Raw genomic sequence first — 22,056 nt, forward strand, 5'->3', positions numbered from 1 at the left:
CTGTTGCGCTCAACTTGAGGAAGGGTGAATCTGTTTGCATTCTTTTCTCTCCACTCACACACCTCACTGGGGAATTGACAACTTTCTGCCCATTCCTGGGAATCAATAAATGCCTGCCTCCAGGGACTCTACAGTCACAGAAGGTCTGATGATCTTCTGCCCACTGACTGGGGACCATCCGTTTCATGACTTATGACTGGCACCGAGGGACTGATGGCCTTCTCCCCGCTGGAGGGGAACTGCCAGTTTGCTGACACAGGGATTACTTTCTACTCAAACACACATACTTTTTTCAATCAGGTGTGGCCCCTCCATATGCCTATTTAAATTACATCTCTTTATGTTCTTTAAGTAAGCTGAGTTCACAAGAGGTGCGAATCAGATCACACTTTCTTTTACGGCTCATTTACTGGAAGCTTAATGGGTTATTATAAAAAGGCAAATCTTGTTTCTTCTGCTGAAAGCTCAGCACATGTGTACAAAAGGAGGCATCTGAAATTGGGTAACTGATTACAGAGTTAGGCCTCTAAGGACTGGTGGGTGATGGTAAAGTTCAGCATCCTAATTAAAGGAGAGGGGGCAGGAAAGGGAGAAGGGGGAAGCCGGGTGGTGAGGGAAAGCAAAGTGTCTTAAGCTCTTCCTGGTGTGTTCAAACTTGTCTCACCATCCATTGCTCTATAATTTGATACAGTCTTCCACATACTAACCTATATTCTAGCTTTTTTTTAAAAAAATCCCTTCTCACCCCTAAGGGTGGTGTGTGTCTTCCTCAACCTCGGGTCCCCTACCAGAGGCCTGGGAGTTTGAGGGCTCTGCGCGGGATCTCAGCTGCTCCTAGCACTGCACTCTTCTGGACAGAGAGCTCAGATGTTGCTCCTGGGATCTGTTGGAGCCCCTCTCCCAGCTTGGGAGTCACAGCCCCAACTGCCCCTACCACCACTGGGACCACCTTGGCCTTCACTTTCTCTCTCTCTCTCTCTCTCTCTCTCTCTCTCTCTATATATATATATATATATATATATATATACACACACACACACACGCACACACACACACAGACACACATGCACATGAGAGTGACTGATGTATCTTCTATGTTTTTTAATTGACTGTACCTCACCCTCCTTATGCTGGTCTATGACCATAATAAATATTTGACTGAGGAAGGTGCAGAAGAGGTTTCTTGTCCTCCTTTGCACATTGTTACCGGGGAGAGGATAAATGAACCGAGAATGACAACTTCAGAAAAGATCTGCATCAGAACATTTTTATTGATATTGCACTGCGCACAAGCCAGAGGGGAGGTCCAGAAGAAAAAGGAGACCTTGTGAACTGATGGGACAGACCTTTATCTCTGTGGAATGTGAGGAGGTGATGCGATTAGTGGGAAGGCGGTCCATCACAGCGGCATCCTGGGGAGCCCAGGGAGAAGCGCCGGCATCCTCAGAGCTCCTGTTTGCAGATGTAGGCATTGAGTTTGCTGCACTGATTGTCGTTCCATAGCTGAAAGCCTGAAGTACAAATGACAAGGAAAGTGCTATTATTTTTGGCCTTTATTTCTTTCTCAAATGGGCGTGGTCCAGAGGAAACAGAATACATACACATACACATATACATATACTTGTGTGTGTGTGTGTGTGTGTGTCTAAAGGGACAAGCTAAGAAAACGGGAGTTTGGTTTGAATTCTGCCTTTTGAACTATTGATTCCCACGCCCCTCTATTAAGATGTTCACCCATTTCCTCCTAAAATTAGACCAAAGACTTTCTCCCTGAAATAATGTTCAGAAAAGATTAGGTACAATGTTAGCTACCCGTTTCAAATCTGTATCATTTCAAATTGGAGAAAAAAATGCAACCATGACAAGGTATTCAATGTAACATTAAAACTAAACTCCCTGCTCTTTAAAGCAAAATGCACTCTACTCTGTTATTTCATGGAATTAAACTCTTTAAACTTTCGGTCATATCATAAGTCTTTTAGTCCCTGGGTGTCTCAGAGATGGGCTTAAAGCCGGAAGAAGCCGGTTGCTGCTGCAGATCGGATACGTAGACCGACTGACCTGTGATTCCCATTGGCTGAGAGAAGTTGGAGACCTCGAGTGTCCCTAAGACATCCTTGTCATCCTCAGACACTGAAAAGTTTGCTTACCTGTGGATTGTCGCAGCTCCACACAGTGCTCATTCTTGCCATCGTTGTCTGGCTGGTAGCTCATCCAGGATTTGTAAGGGGATCCATCAGTCCCATTCCTGGTCTGTGGAAAGGGAATGTGGTGAAAGGAATCAGAGCTTTGTCTAAAGACTGACCAGTAATTTTTGTCTGTGATTAGGAAGTATTGAATTTTTTAGTGGCAACGTATGGAGCAGAAATCTACAGGATTTAGGTAAGTCAATAATCATTATGCTACTGTCGGTAGTGATAACTGGGAACAGAGTGAAGTCAGTGATCTCACCCAACGGACATTGTGGAGTCTAATCCAGACATCACTGAGTTCTTGTTGGTAAGTGGAGATGTGCTCAGCCACCAGGAGAGCCTCTGCTCTGCGGAGGATGGAAGCGAGATGGGCCCCACGGCCATAGCTCTTGCACTCAGTCTGAGAAAAGCAAAAAGGAATATTACTTCTGTGATCATTTCCCAACTCCAGGATCTGTGAAACTTCCCAAGGGTTGAGTTAAACTTCGTAGAATTCCACATGTGGTCAATCATTTGTGCAAAAGGAATCGAAGGGATGTTTTTACGTCTTACTGGGAGATGTTAATATTACACATCAGCTTGGTCAAATCCTGTATTTACCCTTTCAACTTTCCTTTCCTTTCCACTCCAAATTCAGGAGTATTTTAGTATTTTACTTGGAATGTTGGAAAGGAATAAAGGTTTCAGAGTCTGTAAAGAAACAGTGTCGTGTTATTATTTTCCTTCCAGCTCAAGCTCTGTCACAGATAATCTGGGCCTGTCCCTCACCTTGCAATCCCTTTTCAAAAGTGGATGCCACACAATCAAATTGTAGACCCAACATTACATCAGATGTTGGTTAGTGAGAAACGCTTCTTACCTCAGCTTCCTGCCACGTCAACTTATTATCAAAATATGCATAACAGTTGCCTTGGTTTGGCAGCCACTCCCTGGCACAGGTGTCGGCCTCCACTGCATTGAAAGAGGACAGGGAAAAAGAAGAAGAAAAGACAGAACACCATGATGTTGTAAGGATTGCCTACCCTAAAACACCATCAGACTCATGAACGGTTCATAAAGATATCTGATTTATTAGTATGCAGGATCACAAAGAAAGCTGAGAATGGAAAAAGCGTGCCAAATGCAAACTAAAAACCCTCGGTACAAACGAGATCCCTCCCCCCGTACAATCTTCCCAGGCTCACAATCCCAGGTGCTCCTAATGGCCTCTGCTGGTCCACGGGAAAAGTCCTTGAGCAGAGCCCATAACCCAAACACATTCCATTGAAATGAACCTAGACACAGAGCTTGGCACAAGGTTGCACAGCAGCTCCCTCCCAACAGAAACAGCGCGTCAGCACCATGGCATATGAAAGGTTACGATGTACAGGGCACGTTGAAACAGTGAACATGACAGACGTCTATACAAAAGAAACGTCTTGCTAGATTGGGTCCTCTAATTAACATTTTCTGACACTTGGTGGTGAACTAAGAAAATTCAGGAAACTCCCAGGTGTGAAAGTGAGGGCTGGAGACCTTTCCCATTGCTCTTTCCGAACACCTGGTATTTGGTATGCTGGCTGTGATTCAGAAGGTGGTCTGGATAGTCCTGCCCACCCTGAATTTGGTATGGTCCTCTCTTGAAAGCATCTAAACTGGTGGCCATCACCATCCTTGATGGCAGTGAAGATAGTTTTTAACGCTTACTCTACAGTAATGCAGGAAATGTGAATTTACACTCCATGGAATTCTTCCTAGGTTACTTAGTTTACCTTATTAAGGGACTTGACCAGATCATACACATACAAATCCATGTTCAAACCAATATAAATTAATATGAAATAACTCCCCAACTTGAAATGACAAAACAAATTTATCCTAGTTTTGCAGTTAAAAAGTAATTAGGGAAGCTGCTTTTTGCCTGCTGAGTGACAGCAATACATTTTTCTTCTCTGATTCTACAGCTATTATGAATAATTTCATTATCTGAGTATTGGTTTCTGAGTCTGAATTGGCAAGCAAAAATTGACTTGTGACACATCTTGGTAATATTGGAAGGAACTTAGAAGTGGGGTATATAGCTTTTTCAAATACAGTGCTTAGGTGGACACGTTCTTTTGATATGAGTGACCCCTGGCCACAAGAGAAAGCTTTCATATAGTATGGGGTCTTCTTTTATTGTCCAAAAAGAATGAGGACAAGGTATTGTACTGTGCCAATGTGAATGCCCTTTTATTTTTGAGAATTGATATAATAAGTAAATAGTCTTCTAGCTTCAGAGAACAATTGATTTCATTTGACTTTTGATAAACCCGGAACCAATGACACATCCAGCTGGTGGTCCACATCTCTTGTCCTTTCCTTAATATTGCCTCTGCCCTTCCCTAACCTGGAACCAAGAGTGCCCCAGAAGGAAATCATATCCTTGCAACCTGCCTCTGAAAGACAGCTTGCGGAAGATAGAAACAACCTCTCCATATAATGGAAGTCAAACCCAAGGGGTTAAATTCAACTTTGGCTAATGTTTAAAAATTGTGGTCCAGAACTGACATCATGGAACAACATAAGTTAGTGGTAGTCCATAAGGGTGGCATGCCAAAGGTCCCAACTGTAATTTCTCACATTGCAATTGTACAATTGTATCCTTATCCAGAAGCATCTTGAAAAATGTGAAAGGACCTCACCCTGAAGGAAAGGACCAGCAAAGAAGATGCCAAGAAGGCAAAGGCTGAAGTAGGTGAGGAGACCCATCTTCTGGTTGACCTTTGAGGAGAGAAAGGAAGACTAAATACAAGAAGTGCACTCTTGAATTGCCATTCATTGCAGGAAGGGAATGAAGAGAAGAAGGGCAGGTGTTTTTCTTATGTACGTTGCAGTTCTTATCCGGCCTTCCTCATATATGAATTCTGAAGAAGCTATATATTTGACAATGGGTTGAAGCAAACGTGAAGGTCATTTCTCACATTATAGGGCAGCAATCTCAGGAATATCAGTTGCATGGTGTCATGATCGCCGTTGCGATGTTTGCGACATCGCAACGGCTCGCATGACAATACAGGGATATGGGTCCTGAGCTGATAAGGCAAGAGCAATAGAAAAACACAAAAAGAAGTAAGGGGTTTAAGGAAACTATGTAACAACTGAGTCCGGCAGCCCAGGAAGCAACAATAAAAGGAAACTGACATGAAATTGAATAACAACCAAACAGGCGAGGTTCGGAAGGGCGCGCCCGGGCTTTTGAGGAATTAGAAGCCTGATCGCCCAGCAATGGATCATCACCGCACAGCAAGGCGATCGAGGCGATGCCCGGGGCGCAGGGGGCTGGACGACCTCTCACCTGGCAAGGACAAACTGTTGGGACTCGTGGGGCACACCTGGGGGAAGGTGGGGTGGAGCGCTGACTGGCGCGGGCTATTTAAATCCCGTTCCAGCGCGCTCCCCTCACTCTCAGCTTTCTAAGGGCATGCATTCTATTCCCAAATCAAACCAGAACCTAAGTCGACTCTAGCGTCTGTGTTTTTACTGGGTCTCAGGCAGAGCCTGACACATGGTTACACCCGAGAAGAAACTACAACTAATCCCAACTCCCTGAAAAATGGACATGTATTACAGAACTCTTTGTGAAGATTCTTTGATATAGTCTCTCTCCACGTGTTGAAATGCAGTGAATAAATAGCATGAATTAAGAGTTCGGCAATCCTCCAGCGTTGTTATCCAAATGCCGTTTTGCCATTTGATTTCCTATACAGCCTCACTTGCTTTTCTCTGTGCAACACCAAGAAGCAGGTATCGTAACCAGCCTGTAAACCAGGGTAGCACAACTTCTTCTATCCAGAGAATATAAATCTTGTTCATAAGGTCCTTATCACTACTCTCCTTGAATGCTTTTGATAACTGGTTCTCCTCTGCTTTCTACAGCTTGCAGGGCCCTCCTAACTCTTCAGTCACTCACCTGGCGATGCTCTTCTCCTGGATGGGCAGAAGTGGTGGGCAGCTGAGCTGGATGCCCCTCTGATGTTCTCTTGCTTGCTCCCTCTTCCTGCTGCATCTTGTTTCCAATACTGTGAAAAAAATGGAACATTGTTACAATAAAACATGAGTTTACATAGATAATTGGATCCCCAGTACAGCTAGTGTGATTGGTTGCCAATTATGGGAGCTTTCAGTCGATTGGCTGTTGTTTTGATAGTTTGTAGAAAGGCCTTCCCTTTTCCAAGAATTGGTCAAATGCAGTGGTTAGAAGGATTTTCCCAGTTGAGCAATTAACTTCAAAGGGATTAAAGAGGAAACCTATATTGTTGGCTTAATTTGGTTGGGGATGATGGTGGGGAATGGTACTGGAAAGAATAATATTAAGCTCTGGATTGATTCAAGGAAGGTCAGGGAAGGAAGTCTTTGTCTTGATTCAAATACAAATGAGAGCAGGTGTTAGTGGTTATTGTCTTTTTTTTATACACAATAATGTTACATCCTGAAAACTCACCAAACCCTTTAATGGTTTTCATCATTCACTCTGAAGTTGCATAATGGCTAGTACTATATCATCCTCACAACAATGTAATTTATATTCCCCTCCTTGAATCTTAATGCCTAATGTTTGTTTATGTACTTGAACCTTTTTTTGCCAATACCTCCAAAACCATCACAAATAATAAAGGAGAATGTGGACATCCTTCTATGGTACCTTTACTGCCTGAAAAATTCCAAGAAAATGTTCTATTGGCCACGATCTTTGCTGTTTGCCATTGATATGTAGAGAAGGTTCAGCCTTTCATACGAAAGAGAGAGAGAGAAGTCTGGTTCCGCATCAACCTTCCCCTCACAATTATTGTGCTGCCGGCCTCCATGCAGGTAATATGGAGTCACTTTGGCCTGTGCTATCACAGCACCCAACTAGGGTTATACAGAAAACTATATCATCCTTAGCAAGCTCCTAGGCTGGACACCCCACCCACCGTAAACAGCAGATCTCATGCTCCTTTAAGCCCAGGTAATAGAAAGGACCCTGCCCTCATATATCAACAGAAGTATTGACTTCCTAATAACAGATGTGATCTGGGAGAATAGACTTGAAAAGGCTCTGTTCATTTTTCCCAAGCCAACTTCCTGCCATAGATCTTATTCATATTAATTGGCTTCCCAATATGATCAAGAGAAAATGGTTTCAGCTGTTTTTCAGCAATCCAAGAAAAGGAAGGAAGGAAGGAAGGAAGGAAGGAAGGAAGGAAGGAAGGAAGGAAGGAAGGAAGGAAGGAAGGAAGGAGGGAGGGAGGGAGGGAGGGAGGGAGGGAGGGAGGGAGGGAGGGAGGGAGGGAGGAGGGAAATGGAATTGTCCTAACAGAAGGGTGGGCATCCCACAGACTGGGAACAACATGCAACTCCCAACCTCTCATTGACAGTTGTTCAGGACCTGCAGTTGCATTACTGAATTCTAGTAGCATAATTTTTGGACCACTTTTAGGGTCAATGTTCAGTTCCTGCTAAATTCATGGGCACATCATCACTGATTTGCTTGTTTATTTTGGCAACAGCACTAAGTGATTTGTTGTTGCTTTTTTCTGGGATGACCTTTCAGCTATGATAGTTGTAAGTGACCTAACATTGCAATTGTTATGGAGATTATTTGTATAGGCCACCTCCATAAGAACTGACAATTCTAGGTGGCTTATAACAATTTCAATAAACAGGAGACCAGAGTAAAACATAATAAAAACAGTATAAGTACACGTATACTGTATATATTAAAACACACACACAAATAAGGAAATCCGTGAAGCCTATTACGATGCCATACAGACCTACCAAAGAAACAGGATCACAGCTCAGCCTTTCCAGCCTAATCTACAGCCCCAGGATTTCTCAATGATCTCCCACCCAAGGATCAGCTACATCCAAGTCAGTTTAGCTTTTTGACATCAGCCAAGGTTGAGGAGGTGTTTCAGGAAACCTGAAAAGTATGAATTAAATTCATGTTCATATAAGGTAGCTCAGGAAATGAAATATGCTACAAAATTTTTAATCTTACCTTCTGGACTGTTTCAGTGAGACATGTAAGTCCAATCTTGCACTGAAAAAGTGCTGAGTGTAGCTGGCACACACTTTCATGTCTTTCTAAAAAATCTATTTTCCCCATTGAAGTCAAGGGCTGCACACTGCCCTTTCTGCCCTTTTGAAGGGGAGTGAAATGGTGAACCTGTTTCATCTTAACCTTGAGTATGCAAAACTGAAGAAAGGGGACCAGCATTTCCTGGATGGACTTTGCTCTGTTGGTGTTGTACCATGTCTGCCTGGGATCTATATAAGAGGCTCTCAGAAAGCAAGAGAGCATCTGAGACGCCTCCAGCTCAGCTGTCCACCAGTTGTATCCATCCAGGAGAAGACCATCACAAGGTGAGTGGCTGAAGAGAGCTAAATTTGTAGCAGTAGAAAATAAATTTCTGTGAAGTTTTTCTTTATCTCTTCCAACCAAATGTAGCTGGTAGTTTTCCTTCTTCTGCAACGCAATATTAGATGAACAACGCTCTTGAACTTATGGGTATTTCCTCCTTGAAGGTCCACCAGAAGATGGGACTTGTCACCTATTTCAGCCTTTGCTTCCTTGGACTCCTGATTGCCAATCCTTTCTTAGAAGGTGAGTCTCTGAAGCCAAATCTACTTTGTATGCACAGCAAGTAAACTGGATGAGTGATAGTGGTCCGTAGACATTTCCACACAATCTGTATAGATCAAATGGGATTTTCTTTCTTTAAGGGAGCCCAGTAAGAAGTACCCATTAAATGCCCGTTTCCTCCCTATTGATCCTTTTGTCTCTGTGCAGCTGAGGCCAGCTCCTGTGCCAGGCAATGGCTGCAAAACCAGGGCAACTGTTATGCGTATTTTGATAATAAGCTGACCTGGCAAGAAGCTGAGGTAAGAAACTTTTCTCATCAGCCCAGATGAATAAAATGTATAATCCACGCATCTATATTCAGGTGTGTCTCCTGCCATTTCACCCACTAGTGTAGAACATGGAACTCAAATGCTGATCATGTACATCACTGGCGAACGATCTGTGAACCATGAGCCACTAGTGTGTCCCCCAGATTTCAGGGTGGCCCCCACAGGACTTTAATTGGGTTACTGGAAGACCTGCAGAGCCCCCCTCCCGGTGTTCTGGGTGGGTGGAGGTGGTAAGCACGTGGGGGTATGGAAAGGGGCCGAGCAGCGGGGAAATGGGGGACTCACCGCTTGGCTGCTTTGCCTTTAGCACCCCACATTCCAAGAAGAAGGCGTGGCCACACTTCCTTTCATCTGGCAACAGGGGCGTCCACGGGAGGGGGGCAAAATAGTTAAGATGGTGGCTGCAAGCATGAGATCAAAGCTCTGTCCCTTTTTTATGTGCATCATCTGTGTGACACATGTAAAACGGAGCAAGGCTTTGACTGCATGATTGGGGCTGCCTCTTCTGCATTTTTATCCCCCCGTGGATGCTCCTGGTTGGCAGGGGGAGATTCTCGATAACTGAGCTGGAGATAAAATCAATTATAATCTCGTAAAGACATCCTCCAAGTTTCCATTACCTTGTATGCATTCTCCCTTCATTGGTACATTTTTCAGCATTAAGACGTGGTAAGAAAACTAGCAATGGTGTCATTGTTAGGGAAATTGTTCAGAGTTACTTGTGAATTAACCTCATCCTGCACAAAGGGAATAGCCTCTGAGCAAACATAATATAGTATGTGCTCTAGGTTTAGAAATATTGAATAGTCTATCTTTAATGAAGAGGTGGTGGGAAAGCTTAACAAATGCGCAGATGACCTAAAAGCAGGTGGGAAAGCTAATACTATCTTAGAAGGCATAAACGAAATTCAGAGTGATCCCGTTGAAATGGGATGATAATAACGGAATGTAATTTAATAGAGAGCTTACAAAGTTTATCCCTTAGGAAACAAAATATACAACTACAGGCTGGGGACACCTGGCTTGAGAACTGTATTGGTGAAAAAGTCTTGGAATAGCTGATTGCAGAGAGAATATAATTGGTGGTTTGATGTGGTTGGGGGAAAAAAAGGCAATGCCATTTTAGGTTCATTCAAGAGAAGCATCATTTCCAAATAAGGAGAAATTAGTGTTCCATTTTTTTCCACTTTGCTCAAATCCTTATTGACTACTGGGCTCCTCTCATAAGCACAACATTTTAAGAAAGATTTAGACAGACAGGAATGGATTCAGAGAAATGTAATGGGGATTGTAAGTGGTTGTTGTTTATTCATTTAGTCGCTTCCGACTCTTCGTGACTTCATGGACCAGCTCACGCCAGAGCTTCCTGTCGGTCGTCAACACCCCCAGCTCCCCCAGGGACGAGTCCGTCACCTCTAGAATATCATCCATCCACCTTGCCCTTGGTCGGCCCCTCTTCCTTTTGCCCTCCACTCTCCCTAGCATCAGCATCTTCTCCAGGGTGTCCTGTCTTCTCATTATGTGGCCAAAGTATTTCGGTTTTGCCTTTAATACCATTCCCTCAAGTGAGCAGTCTGGCTTTATTTCCTGGAGGATGGACTGGTTTGATCTTCTTGCAGTCCAAGGCACTCTCAGAATTTTCCTCCAACACCACAGTTCCAAAGCATCGATCTTCCTTCTCTCAGCCTTCCTTATGGTCCAGCTCTCGCAGCCATATGTTACTACAGGGAACACCATTGCTTTAACAATGAGGACCTTTGTTTTCAGTGTGATGTCTCTGCTCTTAACTATTTTATCGAGATTTGTCATTGCTCTTCTCCCAAGGATTAAGCGTCTTCTGATTTCCTGACTGCAGTCAGCATCTGCAGTAATCCACACAGTCAAAGGCTTTAGAATAGTCAATAAAACAGAAATAGATGTTTTTCTGAAACTCCCTGGCTTTTTCCATTATCCAGCGGATATTGGCAATTTGGTACCTAGTTCCTCTGCCTTTGCTAAACCCAGCTTGTACATCTGGCAATTCGCGCTCCATGAATTGCTGAAGTCTACCTTGCAGGATCTTGAGCATTACCTTACTGGCATGTGAAATGAGTGCCACTGTTTGATAGTTTGAACATTCTTTAGTGTTTCCCTTTTTTGGTATGGGGATGTAAGTTGATTTTTTCCAATCCGATGGCCGTTCTTGTGTTTTCCAAATTTGCTGGCATATAGCATGCATTACCTTGACAGCATCATCTTGCAAGATTTTGAACAGTTCAGCTGGGATGCCGCATCTCCTGCTGCCTTGTTATTAGCAATGCTTCTTAAGGCCCACTCAACCTCACTCTTCAGGATGTCTGGCTCTAGCTCACTGACCACACTGTCAAAGCTATCCCCGATATTGTTATCCTTCCTATACAGGTCTTCTGTATATTCTTGCCACCTTTTCTTGATCTCTTCTTCTTCTGTTAGGTCCTTGCCATCTTTGTTTTTGGTCATACCCATTTTTGCCTGGAATTTACCTCCGATGTTTCTAATTTTCTGGAAGAGGTCTCTTTACCTTCCTTCTCTATTGTCTTCTTCCACTTCCATGCATTGCTTGTTTAAAAATAATTCCTTATCTCTTCTGGCTAACCTCTGGAATTTTGCATTTAATTGGGCATATCTCCCCCTATCATTGTTGCCTTTTGCTTTCCTTCTTTCTTGGGCTACTTCTAGTGTCTCAGCAGACAGCCATTTTGCCTTCTTGGTTTTCTCTTTCTTTGGGATGTATTTTGTTGCTGCCTCCTGAACAATGTTGTGAACTTCTGTCCAGTGTTCTTCTGTGACCCTCTCTACTAAGTCCAGTCCCTTAAATCAATTCTTCACCTCCACTGCATATTCCTTAGGAATATTAGTGAGCTCATACCTAGCTGATCTGTGGGTCTTCCCTGATCTCTTTAGTCTCATCCCTAATTGTTCAAGAAGAAGTTCATGATCTGAACTACAGTCAGCTGCAGGTCTTGTTTTTACCGACTGTATAGATGTCCGCCACCTTTGGCTGCAAAGGATGTAGTCAATCTGATTTCCGTGTTGTCCATCTGGTGAAGTCCATGTATAAAGCCGCCTCTTAGGTTTTTGGAAGAGACTGTTTGTTATGCAGAGTGAGTTGTCTTGGCAAAATTGTCCAGTAGGTACTGCAGATCCTCATAGAACTGCTCTACTTCAGCTTCTTCAGCATCTGTGGTTGGGGTGTATATTTGGATCACTGGGATGTTAGATGGCTTGCCCTGGATTCGAATTGAGATCATTCTGTCGTTTTTTGGATTGTATCCAAGCACTGCTTTAGCCACTTGACTATTAATTATGAAGGCTACTCCATTTCTTCTGTGGTCCTCTTGTCCACAGTAGTAGATCTGGTGGTCATCTGATGTGAAGTGGCCCATTCCAGTCCATTCTGGTTCACTGATGCCTAAAATGTCTATCTTTAATCTTGACATCTCACCAATATCCACATCCAATTTGCCCTGGCTCATAGATCTTACATTCCTGGTTCCAATGGTGTGTTGATCCTTAGAACATCGGATTCACCATTCACCACCAGCACCGTTGGCCGCTAGACATCCTTTCGGCTTTGAGCTAGCTGCGTCATCATGTCTGGGGCTAGTTGAACTCATCCTCTGTTCCTCCCCAGTAGCATTTTGACCATCTTCCGACCTGGGGGTCTCATCTTCCGATGGTATACCAACATATCTCTGGTTGTACTGATCCATTTAGTTTTCACGGCAAGAATACTGGGGTGGGTTGCCATTACCTTCCCCAGGGATCACATTTAGTCTGACCTCTCTGTCATGACCTTCCCGTCTTGGGTGGCTCTTCACGGTTTAGCTCATGGAATCATTGAGGTGCTCAAGCTCCAGCGCCATGTCAAGGTAACGATCCTTTGCTGAAGATTGTAAGTGGACTAAAAATCTTACAGAGAGGGATTGAAGGACACAGCTTATTTGGTCTTTAGACAAGAAGACTAGAGTGCAGAATTCTTCAAATACCTGAAAGGCTATCGCACAGAAGACGCTAAGACCTTCTGTTCTCTATCATTTCACAGTATAACTGCAGTTGAAGGCAGATTCCAATTCAGTTTTAGGAAAAACTTCCAAACAGAAGAGTTAGACAAGGGAGCCCATGACCCAGAGCTAGAAAGGTGGTGAATTCTCCTTCATTCATTCTTTTGGAGTTGTGTTAATCTTGATCCTTGTGCTGGGCAGAAAGTTGGACTTGATGGCTTCAGGGATAAGAATAATAAGCTGACAACCTGATGATCCAATAACAGTATTGTCCAATCCACTAACACACATTCTTCAGTGTAGGCATTTTAAAATATATGTTTTTTTAAAAAGGGATTTAAAATAGGACGAAATTAAATATAGATTGGGTAGGCTTCTGCTATATCCCAGTGCTGCATATAAATCTCCTTCTCTCTTTCCCTAAATTCTAAGATCGAGTGCCAGAGCTATGGCCGTGGAGCTCATCTCGCTTCTGTGCTCACCAAAGCTGAGACTTTCTTGGTGGCTCAGCACATCTCCACTTACCAACGCGACCTAAGCAATGTCTGGATTGGCCTTCATGATGTCCACCAGGTAAGCCTCTCTTCCCCCATTCTGAATAGTGTCTGGCTGTGCCATTCCATCCCTGCCTCAATCATTTCCCTGATTAAATCCCAGAACTTTCTCAAATAATTTCTACTTTTCTATAAGCCACCCAGTGATGTGGAATAGAAAAAAATATTGAGGCGCAGACATAATCTATCTTAGCAGATGATAACTGCGGTGGTAATCATGAAGCTTTCAAGCCTGCAATGGCTGTGACAGAGTGGCGCTTAGAAAGTCTGGGAATAAGGAGGAAATAACTGAGCAGAACTTGAAGGTTTCTTTCCTTTCCTTTGATGGCATGGTGCTTCCATGCTGGCACTTAAAGCTAAGGATTCTTTGCAAGATGCTTTGGGCACTCACCGCTACAGCAGTTGGGGAGACCATTGTCTACTCTGTTCATCAGAGCCACCATCTAATCACTGCTTACTCACCAACCACTCGTTGCAGCCAGTCTTTGCAGCTTGCATTGTCATAATTAACGGAATCCAAGGGGCTGTTTACTCCCTTGTCCATGTCTTCTGCTCTGCCTTTGTTCAACAGAACAGGAAATGGAGGTGGGCTGATGAATCAACTTACAACTACAAGGCCTGGATAAATGATCAGCCAGACAATTTTGGTAATATTGAGTACTGTGTGGTGCTGATGCTTTCTACAGGTAGGTCACGGATTCTTATGGGTGAGCAATAAACCTTCAGGCTTCTCACTGAATTTCCTAATGGTTAAGCCCATCATGGTTCTCACCCAGGTTCACAAGCCTGGTTTTGACCCTTTTGGTTTAATGAACAGGATGCCGCTTGCTTAGCTTGGAGACATCTTACAAGTTAGAGGACCCTAGCTCATATTTGTAAGAAAGCTTCCTTCCTGCATTCCCCCTTTTTTTTCATTGAATCCTGTGGCTGCCAAGTTTCAGCCTGAAAAGGTCTGTTCCTTTCTTCCCACAAAGATCTTACAGGAAAATGGTCAACTTTACAAAAGTTAAGTTGCGTCTTGAGCCATGAGTGTCAGCCAACCTTCCCAACTGGATACCTCCCGTTGGGAAGGTTGGCTGACACTTACGGCTTATGTGCATTAGAACAGTTCCCATCACCACTGGGGACGATGGGTGGACATATATAATCAACCTGTGCTACCAACTGCAGAGGGGAAGAGGGCAGGGCTCGCTCTCTTTGTTAGGTAGGATGTCGGGTCTCCTCTGGCAACAGGTTTGGAGTGACTTGAAAAGGTGGCAAGTAGTTGCTTAGTTTATCATTGTGAGTGTGTTTTGGGAATGCAGGATTGCCCCCCTCATTGCCCAAAATGACTATCCTGCCTTTGAGTACGTGGGTGGGGCGTGGATTTGCAGAAGACATCTCAGGCAACCCAGTGAATGTTCAAGGAAGCCGGTTCTACGTCTGACAGGCGAATATTCCAAATAGGCTCCAGAGCCCCTAAAGATCAGTTGGGGGACTTGGTGTCCCACTGCCACAGGCCTCTATCACCTCCAAATACGAGGGAGGCATGGGGATCGTGAGGCCCCCAAACCCCAGGGTGGAGTTCCTCTTCGTTTTCTAAAACCTGTCCCTGGAATCCGGAATCCCAGATTGCTTTTTATCATGAGAACCAGAAGCGTCATCTTCTAAATGGCTGTCCATCTCCAGCACATCGCATGCACATGTCTTCAAAAACAAACGGCTGGAGCAGAAATAAGAGACGTCTTGTCTTGTCTTTGGCGTTTTAGGTTTTAAAGAGTGGAACGATATTGCATGCCAGACACTCAATGCCTACATCTGCAAGTATGAGCTGTAGAGCCACCTGTAGCCTCTGCTTGTGGGCATGCCATTGGATCAGATGAAGATAAACCAGGTTACGCTGTGGATGCCTCTTTCATGCCATTCATTACCACCCGCCACCCCACAGAATGGAAGACCAGCTCTCATCTATGCCCCTTCAAAATCCTGCTTCAGAAGAGATGACTAGGAGTTCTCCTCCTTCTCCTGACTCTTATCAGTCACAGTGTCCTGTGAATAAACTCGTTCTAGTGCATGCATAATTCTTGGTGGATTGTTCTCATTCCTGAACAAGGGTGGGCAACTCTTCTGAGCGCAGCAGCCCCTTCAAATGAGCCTCTTCACTCAGAAAGTGGGCGGGCCAGGGGAAAGTGGGCAGGTTCAAAGAGAAAGGGGGTGGAGTTAGAGCAGCAGCTTCTGTGGGCAAGGTCAACATGGATAAGATGGCTGTCCTGGCGTTGTGATCAAAGCCCCGCCCTCCTGTAGGTGTGACCCTTTGGGTGACCACCATCCTGCCTGTTTGGACTTCCCCTGAGGACATTGCTGAACCTGGGGGAAAATGAAGGCAGGCTAGCAATCTTTTCTAAATTAAACTGGCGCATTACACAAAAGCATTACCTGATTGTTTTCTCAGGTTAAAAAAGGGGATACGAATGCAGTTGCAAAACTGTGTTCCAGGGTGCCATAGCAAACTCACAGGGGTGCTGTGGCATAATTGAAATTGTCAAGGGAAATGTGGTGATCCTCAACATCTGTCAGATACTGCACAAACCACTAGCTCAAGGGGGTAACAGTTTTGGCCTAAATTTTGGAGACACCAAAGGAACGATGAAGCAAGAAAGTTTGGGGACATCTGTGCTAAGGCTTTAAGAATCAGGTAAATTTTAATAAGGCGAACCTGAAAAGAACAATTTTTTAGGTGTGCGTAGCCCAGTTACAGAACCAGTTGACATCAATCAATGCAGTGAGAATAATTCAGTGAGACGGCGTTCAGCAAGCGCAGGGATATATACCCATCCTCTTATTCCATTCTGGGCAAGGAACGTTATACAAAGCACAAAAAAGGAGTAAGAAATTCCATGATAAAGAAGTTAAACGTATGAGATCAGAAAAAGAAAAGGAAGTGTAATTAAAACTGGTTTACACCAACTAGCAACCAATCTTTGAGTCCTTTTAAAGGAGCTTCTGCTTCTAGCCACAGTAAAGCTGAAATGAAAAAATGTACATTGTAAAATCACAGCATGAGTTCTGCCCTTTCATACTTGGGTCACATATTTTTGGGTCCTCTAAACAAAGAAAAATTACTGAAAATCTCAGAGAATCAGAGCTTACGTATTCATGGCCTTTTTCAAATCTTCTAATGCCATTCTTGGCTTAAAAATCTGGGTAGATCTGTCAAAGTAAGATGTGCTTTGAAATATATGCTTACAGAAAAAGAAAAGATAACTCGTTAAAGATACGTATTTAATTTCATATTGGGGTGCAGTTTTAACATGGAGCTCTGTCATTCGTCCAAGCCTTTTCACTTGTTTCTTCTTCCCTGCCCTTCCACTTAGCAGTTTTTCTGCGCCCCTTCAAGATTTTCTTTCTGAAGTATTGTCTCAATTTCTGCAAAACCTCCTTGTTATAAATGGGAAAATGCTGTTTGGTGGTTTCAGCAGTCACAGTCCCGCTTGAATGCTTGACGTAGCAGAAACTGGTAATTTTGAGCTGCTGATTTTCTTTCCACAATTCAAATTTTTCAGTTAGTTTTGGTAGTGTAGTCTAGAAGATCAGGTGACAGATTTGGAGACTCAAGTTCAGTTGACTCAAGACTCAGTTGACCATGGAGCTCACTTGATGACTTTCACCAATGACTTTCTCTCAGCTCAGACTAATTGATAGTGTTCAGTTCAGTTCAGTTCATGTGTCTTCTCCTTCCAGGTTGTTGAAGACCATGAATCTCTGCTATGTTGCTTTGACTCATGGTTGACTATCTGATAGAAAGATATGGTGAGGCCCCAATATCCTTCATATTCTATGTGGTTGACCTAATCATGTTGGTTCATCTGCCTTTAGGGGTGTTTTCTCACTCCAGAGCACAAGAATGCCTTACAGACAGATCCACACAACTTGCTGTGGAGCACATTTTTTGCTTGTTCTGCCAGTTTGTCCACTGGTCTTCACCAACGTCCATTCTCACCCACAACAGTAGAACCATGATGGAAGATCCCAGGGAGCATGGCAAGGACATAGACTTGATTCCCCCCACCCCCAGAACATTACTGTTCTGAGGATAACGTTATCCGAGACTCTAAGATGGGCTGTTGCGCTCAACTTGAGGAAGGGTGAATCTGTTTGCATTCTTTTCTCTCCACTCACACACCTCACTGGGGAATTGACAACTTTCTGCCCATTCCTGGGAATCAATAAATGCCTGCCTCCAGGGATTCTACAGTCACAGAAGGTCTGATGATCTTCTGCCCACTGACTGGGGACCATCAGTTTCATGACTTATGACTGACACCGAGGGACTGATGGCCTTCTCCCCGCTGGAGGGGAACTGCCAGTTTGCTGACACAGGGATTACTTTCTACTCAAACACACATACTTTATTCAATCAGGTGTGGCCCCTCCATATGCCTATTTAAATTACATCTCTTTATGTTCTTTAAGTAAGCTGAGTTCACAAGAGGCGAGAATCAGCTCACACTTTCTTTTACGGCTCATTTACTGGAAGCTTAATGGGTTATTATAAAAAGGCAAATCTTGTTTCTTCTGCTGAAAGCTCAGCACATGTGTACAAAAGGAGGCATCTGAAATTGGGTAACTGATTACAGAGTTAGGCCTCTAAGGACTGGTGGGTGATTGTAAAGTTCAGCATCCTAATTAAAGGAGAGGGGGCAGGAAAGGGAGAAGGGGGAAGCCGGGTGGTGAGGGAAAGCAAAGTGTCTTAAGCTCTTCCTGGTGTGTTCAAACTTGTCTCACCATCCATTGCTCTATAATTTGATACAGTCTTCCACATACTAACCTATATTCTAGCTTTTTTTAAAAAAATCCCTTCTCACCCCTAAGGGTGGTGTGTGTCTTCCTCAACCTCGGGTCCCCTACCAGAGGCCTGGGAGTTTGAGGGCTCTGCGCGGGATCTCAGCTGCTCCTAGCACTGCACTCCTCTGGACAGAGAGCTCAGATGTTGCTCCTGGGATCTGTTGGAGCCCCTCTCCCAGCTTGGGAGTCACAGCCCCAAGTGCCCCTACCACCACTGGGACCACCTTGGCCTTCACTTTCTCTCTCTCTCTCTCTCTCTCTCTATATATATATATATATATATATATACACACACACACACAAACGCGCACACACACACACACACATACACATGAGAGTGACTGATGTATCTATGTTTTTTAATTGACTGTACCTCACACTCCTTATGCTGGTCTATGACCATAATAAATATTTGACTGAGGAAGGTGCAGAAGAGGTTTCTTGTCCTCCTTTGCACATTGTTACCGGGGAGAGGATAAATGAACCAAGAATGACAACTTCAGAAAAGATCTGCATCAGAACATTTTTATTGATATTGCACTGCACACAAGCCAGAGGGAAGGTCCAGAAGAAAAAGGAGACCTTGTGAACTGATCTTTTGAAGAGGATGGGACAGACCTTTATCTCTGTGGAATGTGAGGAGGTGATGCGATTAGTGGGAAGGCGGTCCATCACAGCGGCATCCTGGGGAGCCCAGGGAGAAGCGTCCGGCATCCTCAGAGCTCCTGTTTGCAGATGTAGGCATTGAGTTTGCTGCACTGATTGTCGTTCCATAGCTGAAAGCCTGAAGTACAAATGACAAGGAAAGTGCTATTATTTTTGGCCTTTATTTCTTTCTCAAATGGGCGTGGTCCAGAGGAAACAGAATACATACACATACACATATACATATACTTGTGTGTGTGTGTGTGTTTGTGTGTGTGTGTCTAAAGGGACAAGCTAAGAAAACAGGAGTTTGGTTTGAATTCTGCCTTTTGAACTATTGATTCCCACGCCCCTCTATTAAGATGTTCACCCATTTCCTCCTAAAATTAGACCAAAGACTTTCTCCCTGAAATAATGTTCAGAAAAGATTAGGTACAATGTTAGCTACCCGTTTCAAATCTGTATCATTTCAAATTGGAGAAAAAACTGCAACCATGATGTCAGCGGGAAAAACCTCCCAAAAGAATTCCAATTCACAAGGTTCGATGATACAGAGAAAAGAGTTTATTTGTAACGCATTTGCAAAGGCGGGTGCAGGAAAGAACCAAGAACAAAGCTAGCTCAAAACCTTTATACCCTAACTATCCTCCCCCTCCTTCGAGGGCTCAGCTCACAATCTTCCTGTTTCCCAAGCATTCTTGAGTTAGTTACTAAGTTTATGTGTTTATGTGTCCGGGATGATTCTGCCATCCTTATCTCTTCCTCCTTTCAAAGGCTAATCCCACTCAAACACCTCTTTGTAGACGCCAGCTACTCTACACAATCAGCTATAAATTCCTAACCTAAACGGCTCTATCTAACATGCATATCCTCAGCCCCACGGGTTCAGGGTCCGGTCACCCACCTGTGGCTAACTCCCTTTTTCTTCTCTCATGAGTTTGAGGCACCTTCAGGGGATGCTCTTCACCCCCCCCTCACAACTCCCCCCTTTTTCTCTTACTTCCTTACTGCCTCAAACTCAAGCAACATCTAACGCTCCATCCTCCAAGCTGTCACACAATCCTTTCCCCATCTGAATACATGCAGGGGCACATTGAATACAACAGCATATTAATCTGCATAAACAAACTACAGCTATAATCACAAAGCAAAGCTGTTTTATCCACCCAAACCCTGGTAACCAGTCCCATAGCCAGCTCCAATCATCATCTTCTCCCAGGTTTTCATTTCCCCATTGTTGATGATGCCGTGTAACTGAAGCTTCCACCTCTTGGATGGTGTGAGTTATAGGCACCAGCCCATAAGGCTAACAAATCCATACCAGTGGATTAACCGTAGTTCCATACTACAGGTAGGCTGGATTTCAGAACTGTATCCTAATCCCTTTTCATATGGAAATAGAAATTCCCTATTGTGCTAAATTGAGTCTTCAAAGCTTCCCTTGAACCCTGTGACTCTCTTTTCCAGGTTCAGGGACCCGTATGGTCATCAAAACTACAAGGTATTAGACAAAAGTTCAGGCGCATTTTTCTTTTTCTGCACAGTCCAGTGTCCAGCAGTATTTGGCAACACCAGTGTCTTCTTTAGGGTTTCTCCCAACTCAGTTGCCGACTCCCCTCCGTCTGGTTTAACTCGATTTCCAGACTTAAAAGGATGCGTCTGCTATTCCAACAGGAGGGCTCTGTGTTCCTGTAGATAGGGAGACAAGGACAAGACTTGCGCAGATAACTGTTTCAAATACTTGCAGACAAATTTCCTCCCCATGGCATGCATGTCTCCTACTTCTCCACTAAGAATTCCAAGATAGAGTCACCCATCTCAAATGGATTGACTCCTTGTCTTTTCTTAGGAGCAATCCAGAGACTTAGTATTGTTACCACAAAGGCCTGTGTCCATGTTCTAGTCACACAATCCCCCAAAGCGTTTGTCCCATGTGACCAGATTGGTAGGTGTAGTTTTGGATATATCTAAGCACTACTTTGGATTTTACTTGCCAATTTTTAATTTCTCAATAACTTCCTTAAAATCAAAACTTATAAAACAATCACCACAAAAAGAAAGCATTGACATAAGAGCCCATCTAGTGTTTGGACTGTTTCCATAACCAAAATTGTCAAAACAAAAACAAAAACAAAAATTCAGATAGATCATACCAGTCCATGGAAGCTCTACTTAAAACCATACATTGTCCAAAATTTTCCCTCTCTCTCTCTCCTGTTTTTATCATCATGTGCTATGTTGAGGAGTGATTAAAATTTAAGCCATATAAAATTTATAAAAAACACACACACTTTTCTAAAACTGGAATGCCAGGGGCAGAGCAGAGTGAAGCTGTGAGAGCAAAGGGGTGCCCCCCCTTCTCTGAGTCATTGCCTCTCTGAAACTGCCCACATCCCCCCCCTACAGCAGCAGCTGCAGAAAGAGAAACTTAAAAGCTTTCCCCTGATGTGTGTAAAGGTATTATAAAAGGAAGAATCCTAAAAAAATGGGGGAGTAAAGGATCTTCTGTAAAAGCATTGCCCCTCCCCTCTGTCACCCTTCTGTCTCCTCATCTGGATCCTCAAGCCTGTAACAAGCAGGCAAGAGGCAGACTGAAGGGGGGGAGTTTGGGTGAGACTGGGCAAATAATAAAACACACATACTCCTCAAACAATTAAAAAAACAAACAAAACAAATGGGAAAGGATTGACAAAAACCTTTCAACTTTCCCATCATATGCATTCAAATTACATAAATCACAACACACACACACACACAAAGCCTAAAGAATAGACTCACACAATCTCTCAACTCTCCTTTCACAACTCAAAACAGTTTCTCAACCTTACATGTACGCGCACATTCAGACAAACAAATGCTCTCAAAAAGAAAACTGCACACCAATGCCTCAACAGGCTGTTG

The 22,056-nt window shown here is 43.7% G+C and overlaps 3 protein-coding genes across 3 annotated transcripts in view; 1 reads left to right on the forward strand and 2 right to left on the reverse strand.

The window, feature by feature from the left end:
• Window positions 1–1,443: 1,443 nt before the first annotated feature.
• LOC134497428 (C-type lectin LmsL-like) lies at window positions 1,444–4,922 on the reverse strand. Its single transcript, XM_063303087.1, has 5 exons — window positions 4,856–4,922; window positions 3,052–3,143; window positions 2,452–2,592; window positions 2,151–2,253; window positions 1,444–1,511 (listed from the first exon to the last, which is right to left on the reverse strand). Exons 1-5 carry the CDS (start codon window positions 4,920–4,922, stop codon window positions 1,444–1,446), a joined length of 471 nt encoding a protein of 156 aa, XP_063159157.1.
• A 3,513-nt stretch (window positions 4,923–8,435) lies between these two features.
• LOC134495798 (C-type lectin BpLec-like) lies at window positions 8,436–15,746 on the forward strand. Its single transcript, XM_063301454.1, has 6 exons — window positions 8,436–8,561; window positions 8,724–8,802; window positions 8,989–9,080; window positions 13,565–13,705; window positions 14,258–14,372; window positions 15,435–15,746. Exons 1-6 carry the CDS (start codon window positions 8,451–8,453, stop codon window positions 15,500–15,502), a joined length of 606 nt encoding a protein of 201 aa, XP_063157524.1. The 5' UTR covers window positions 8,436–8,450; the 3' UTR covers window positions 15,503–15,746.
• A 3,480-nt stretch (window positions 15,747–19,226) lies between these two features.
• LOC134495801 (C-type lectin BpLec-like) overlaps window positions 19,227–22,056 on the reverse strand; it is a 65,448-nt gene continuing 62,618 nt past the window's right edge. Inside the window, exon 6 of the mRNA XM_063301458.1 lies at window positions 19,227–19,294. Within this exon, the coding sequence (XP_063157528.1) occupies window positions 19,227–19,294 (68 nt within the window). The remainder of the gene's footprint in view (window positions 19,295–22,056) is intronic.

Source organism: Candoia aspera, chromosome 4 (genome assembly GCF_035149785.1).
Source record: "Candoia aspera isolate rCanAsp1 chromosome 4, rCanAsp1.hap2, whole genome shotgun sequence".
NCBI lineage: Eukaryota > Metazoa > Chordata > Lepidosauria > Squamata > Boidae > Candoia > Candoia aspera.

What these genes read in the sequence shown, in the direction of transcription:
- LOC134497428 (XM_063303087.1), bottom strand. Translation starts at nt 4,922, where the DNA reads ATGGGTCTCCTCACCTACTTCAGCCTTTGCCTTCTTGGCATCTTCTTT. An exon ending in TGACGTGGCAGGAAGCTGAG is followed by an intron (nt 2,593 to 3,051) that starts GTAAGAAGCGTT and finishes TGCTTTTCTCAG; the next exon opens with ACTGAGTGCAAGAGCTATGG. An exon ending in GACTCCACAATGTCCGTTGG is followed by an intron (nt 2,254 to 2,451) that starts GTGAGATCACTG and finishes CCCTTTCCACAG; the next exon opens with ACCAGGAATGGGACTGATGG.
- LOC134495798 (XM_063301454.1), top strand. Translation starts at nt 8,451, where the DNA reads ATGTCTGCCTGGGATCTATATAAGAGGCTCTCAGAAAGCAAGAGAGCA. An exon ending in TGCCAATCCTTTCTTAGAAG is followed by an intron (nt 8,803 to 8,988) that starts GTGAGTCTCTGA and finishes GTCTCTGTGCAG; the next exon opens with CTGAGGCCAGCTCCTGTGCC. An exon ending in TGACCTGGCAAGAAGCTGAG is followed by an intron (nt 9,081 to 13,564) that starts GTAAGAAACTTT and finishes CTAAATTCTAAG; the next exon opens with ATCGAGTGCCAGAGCTATGG.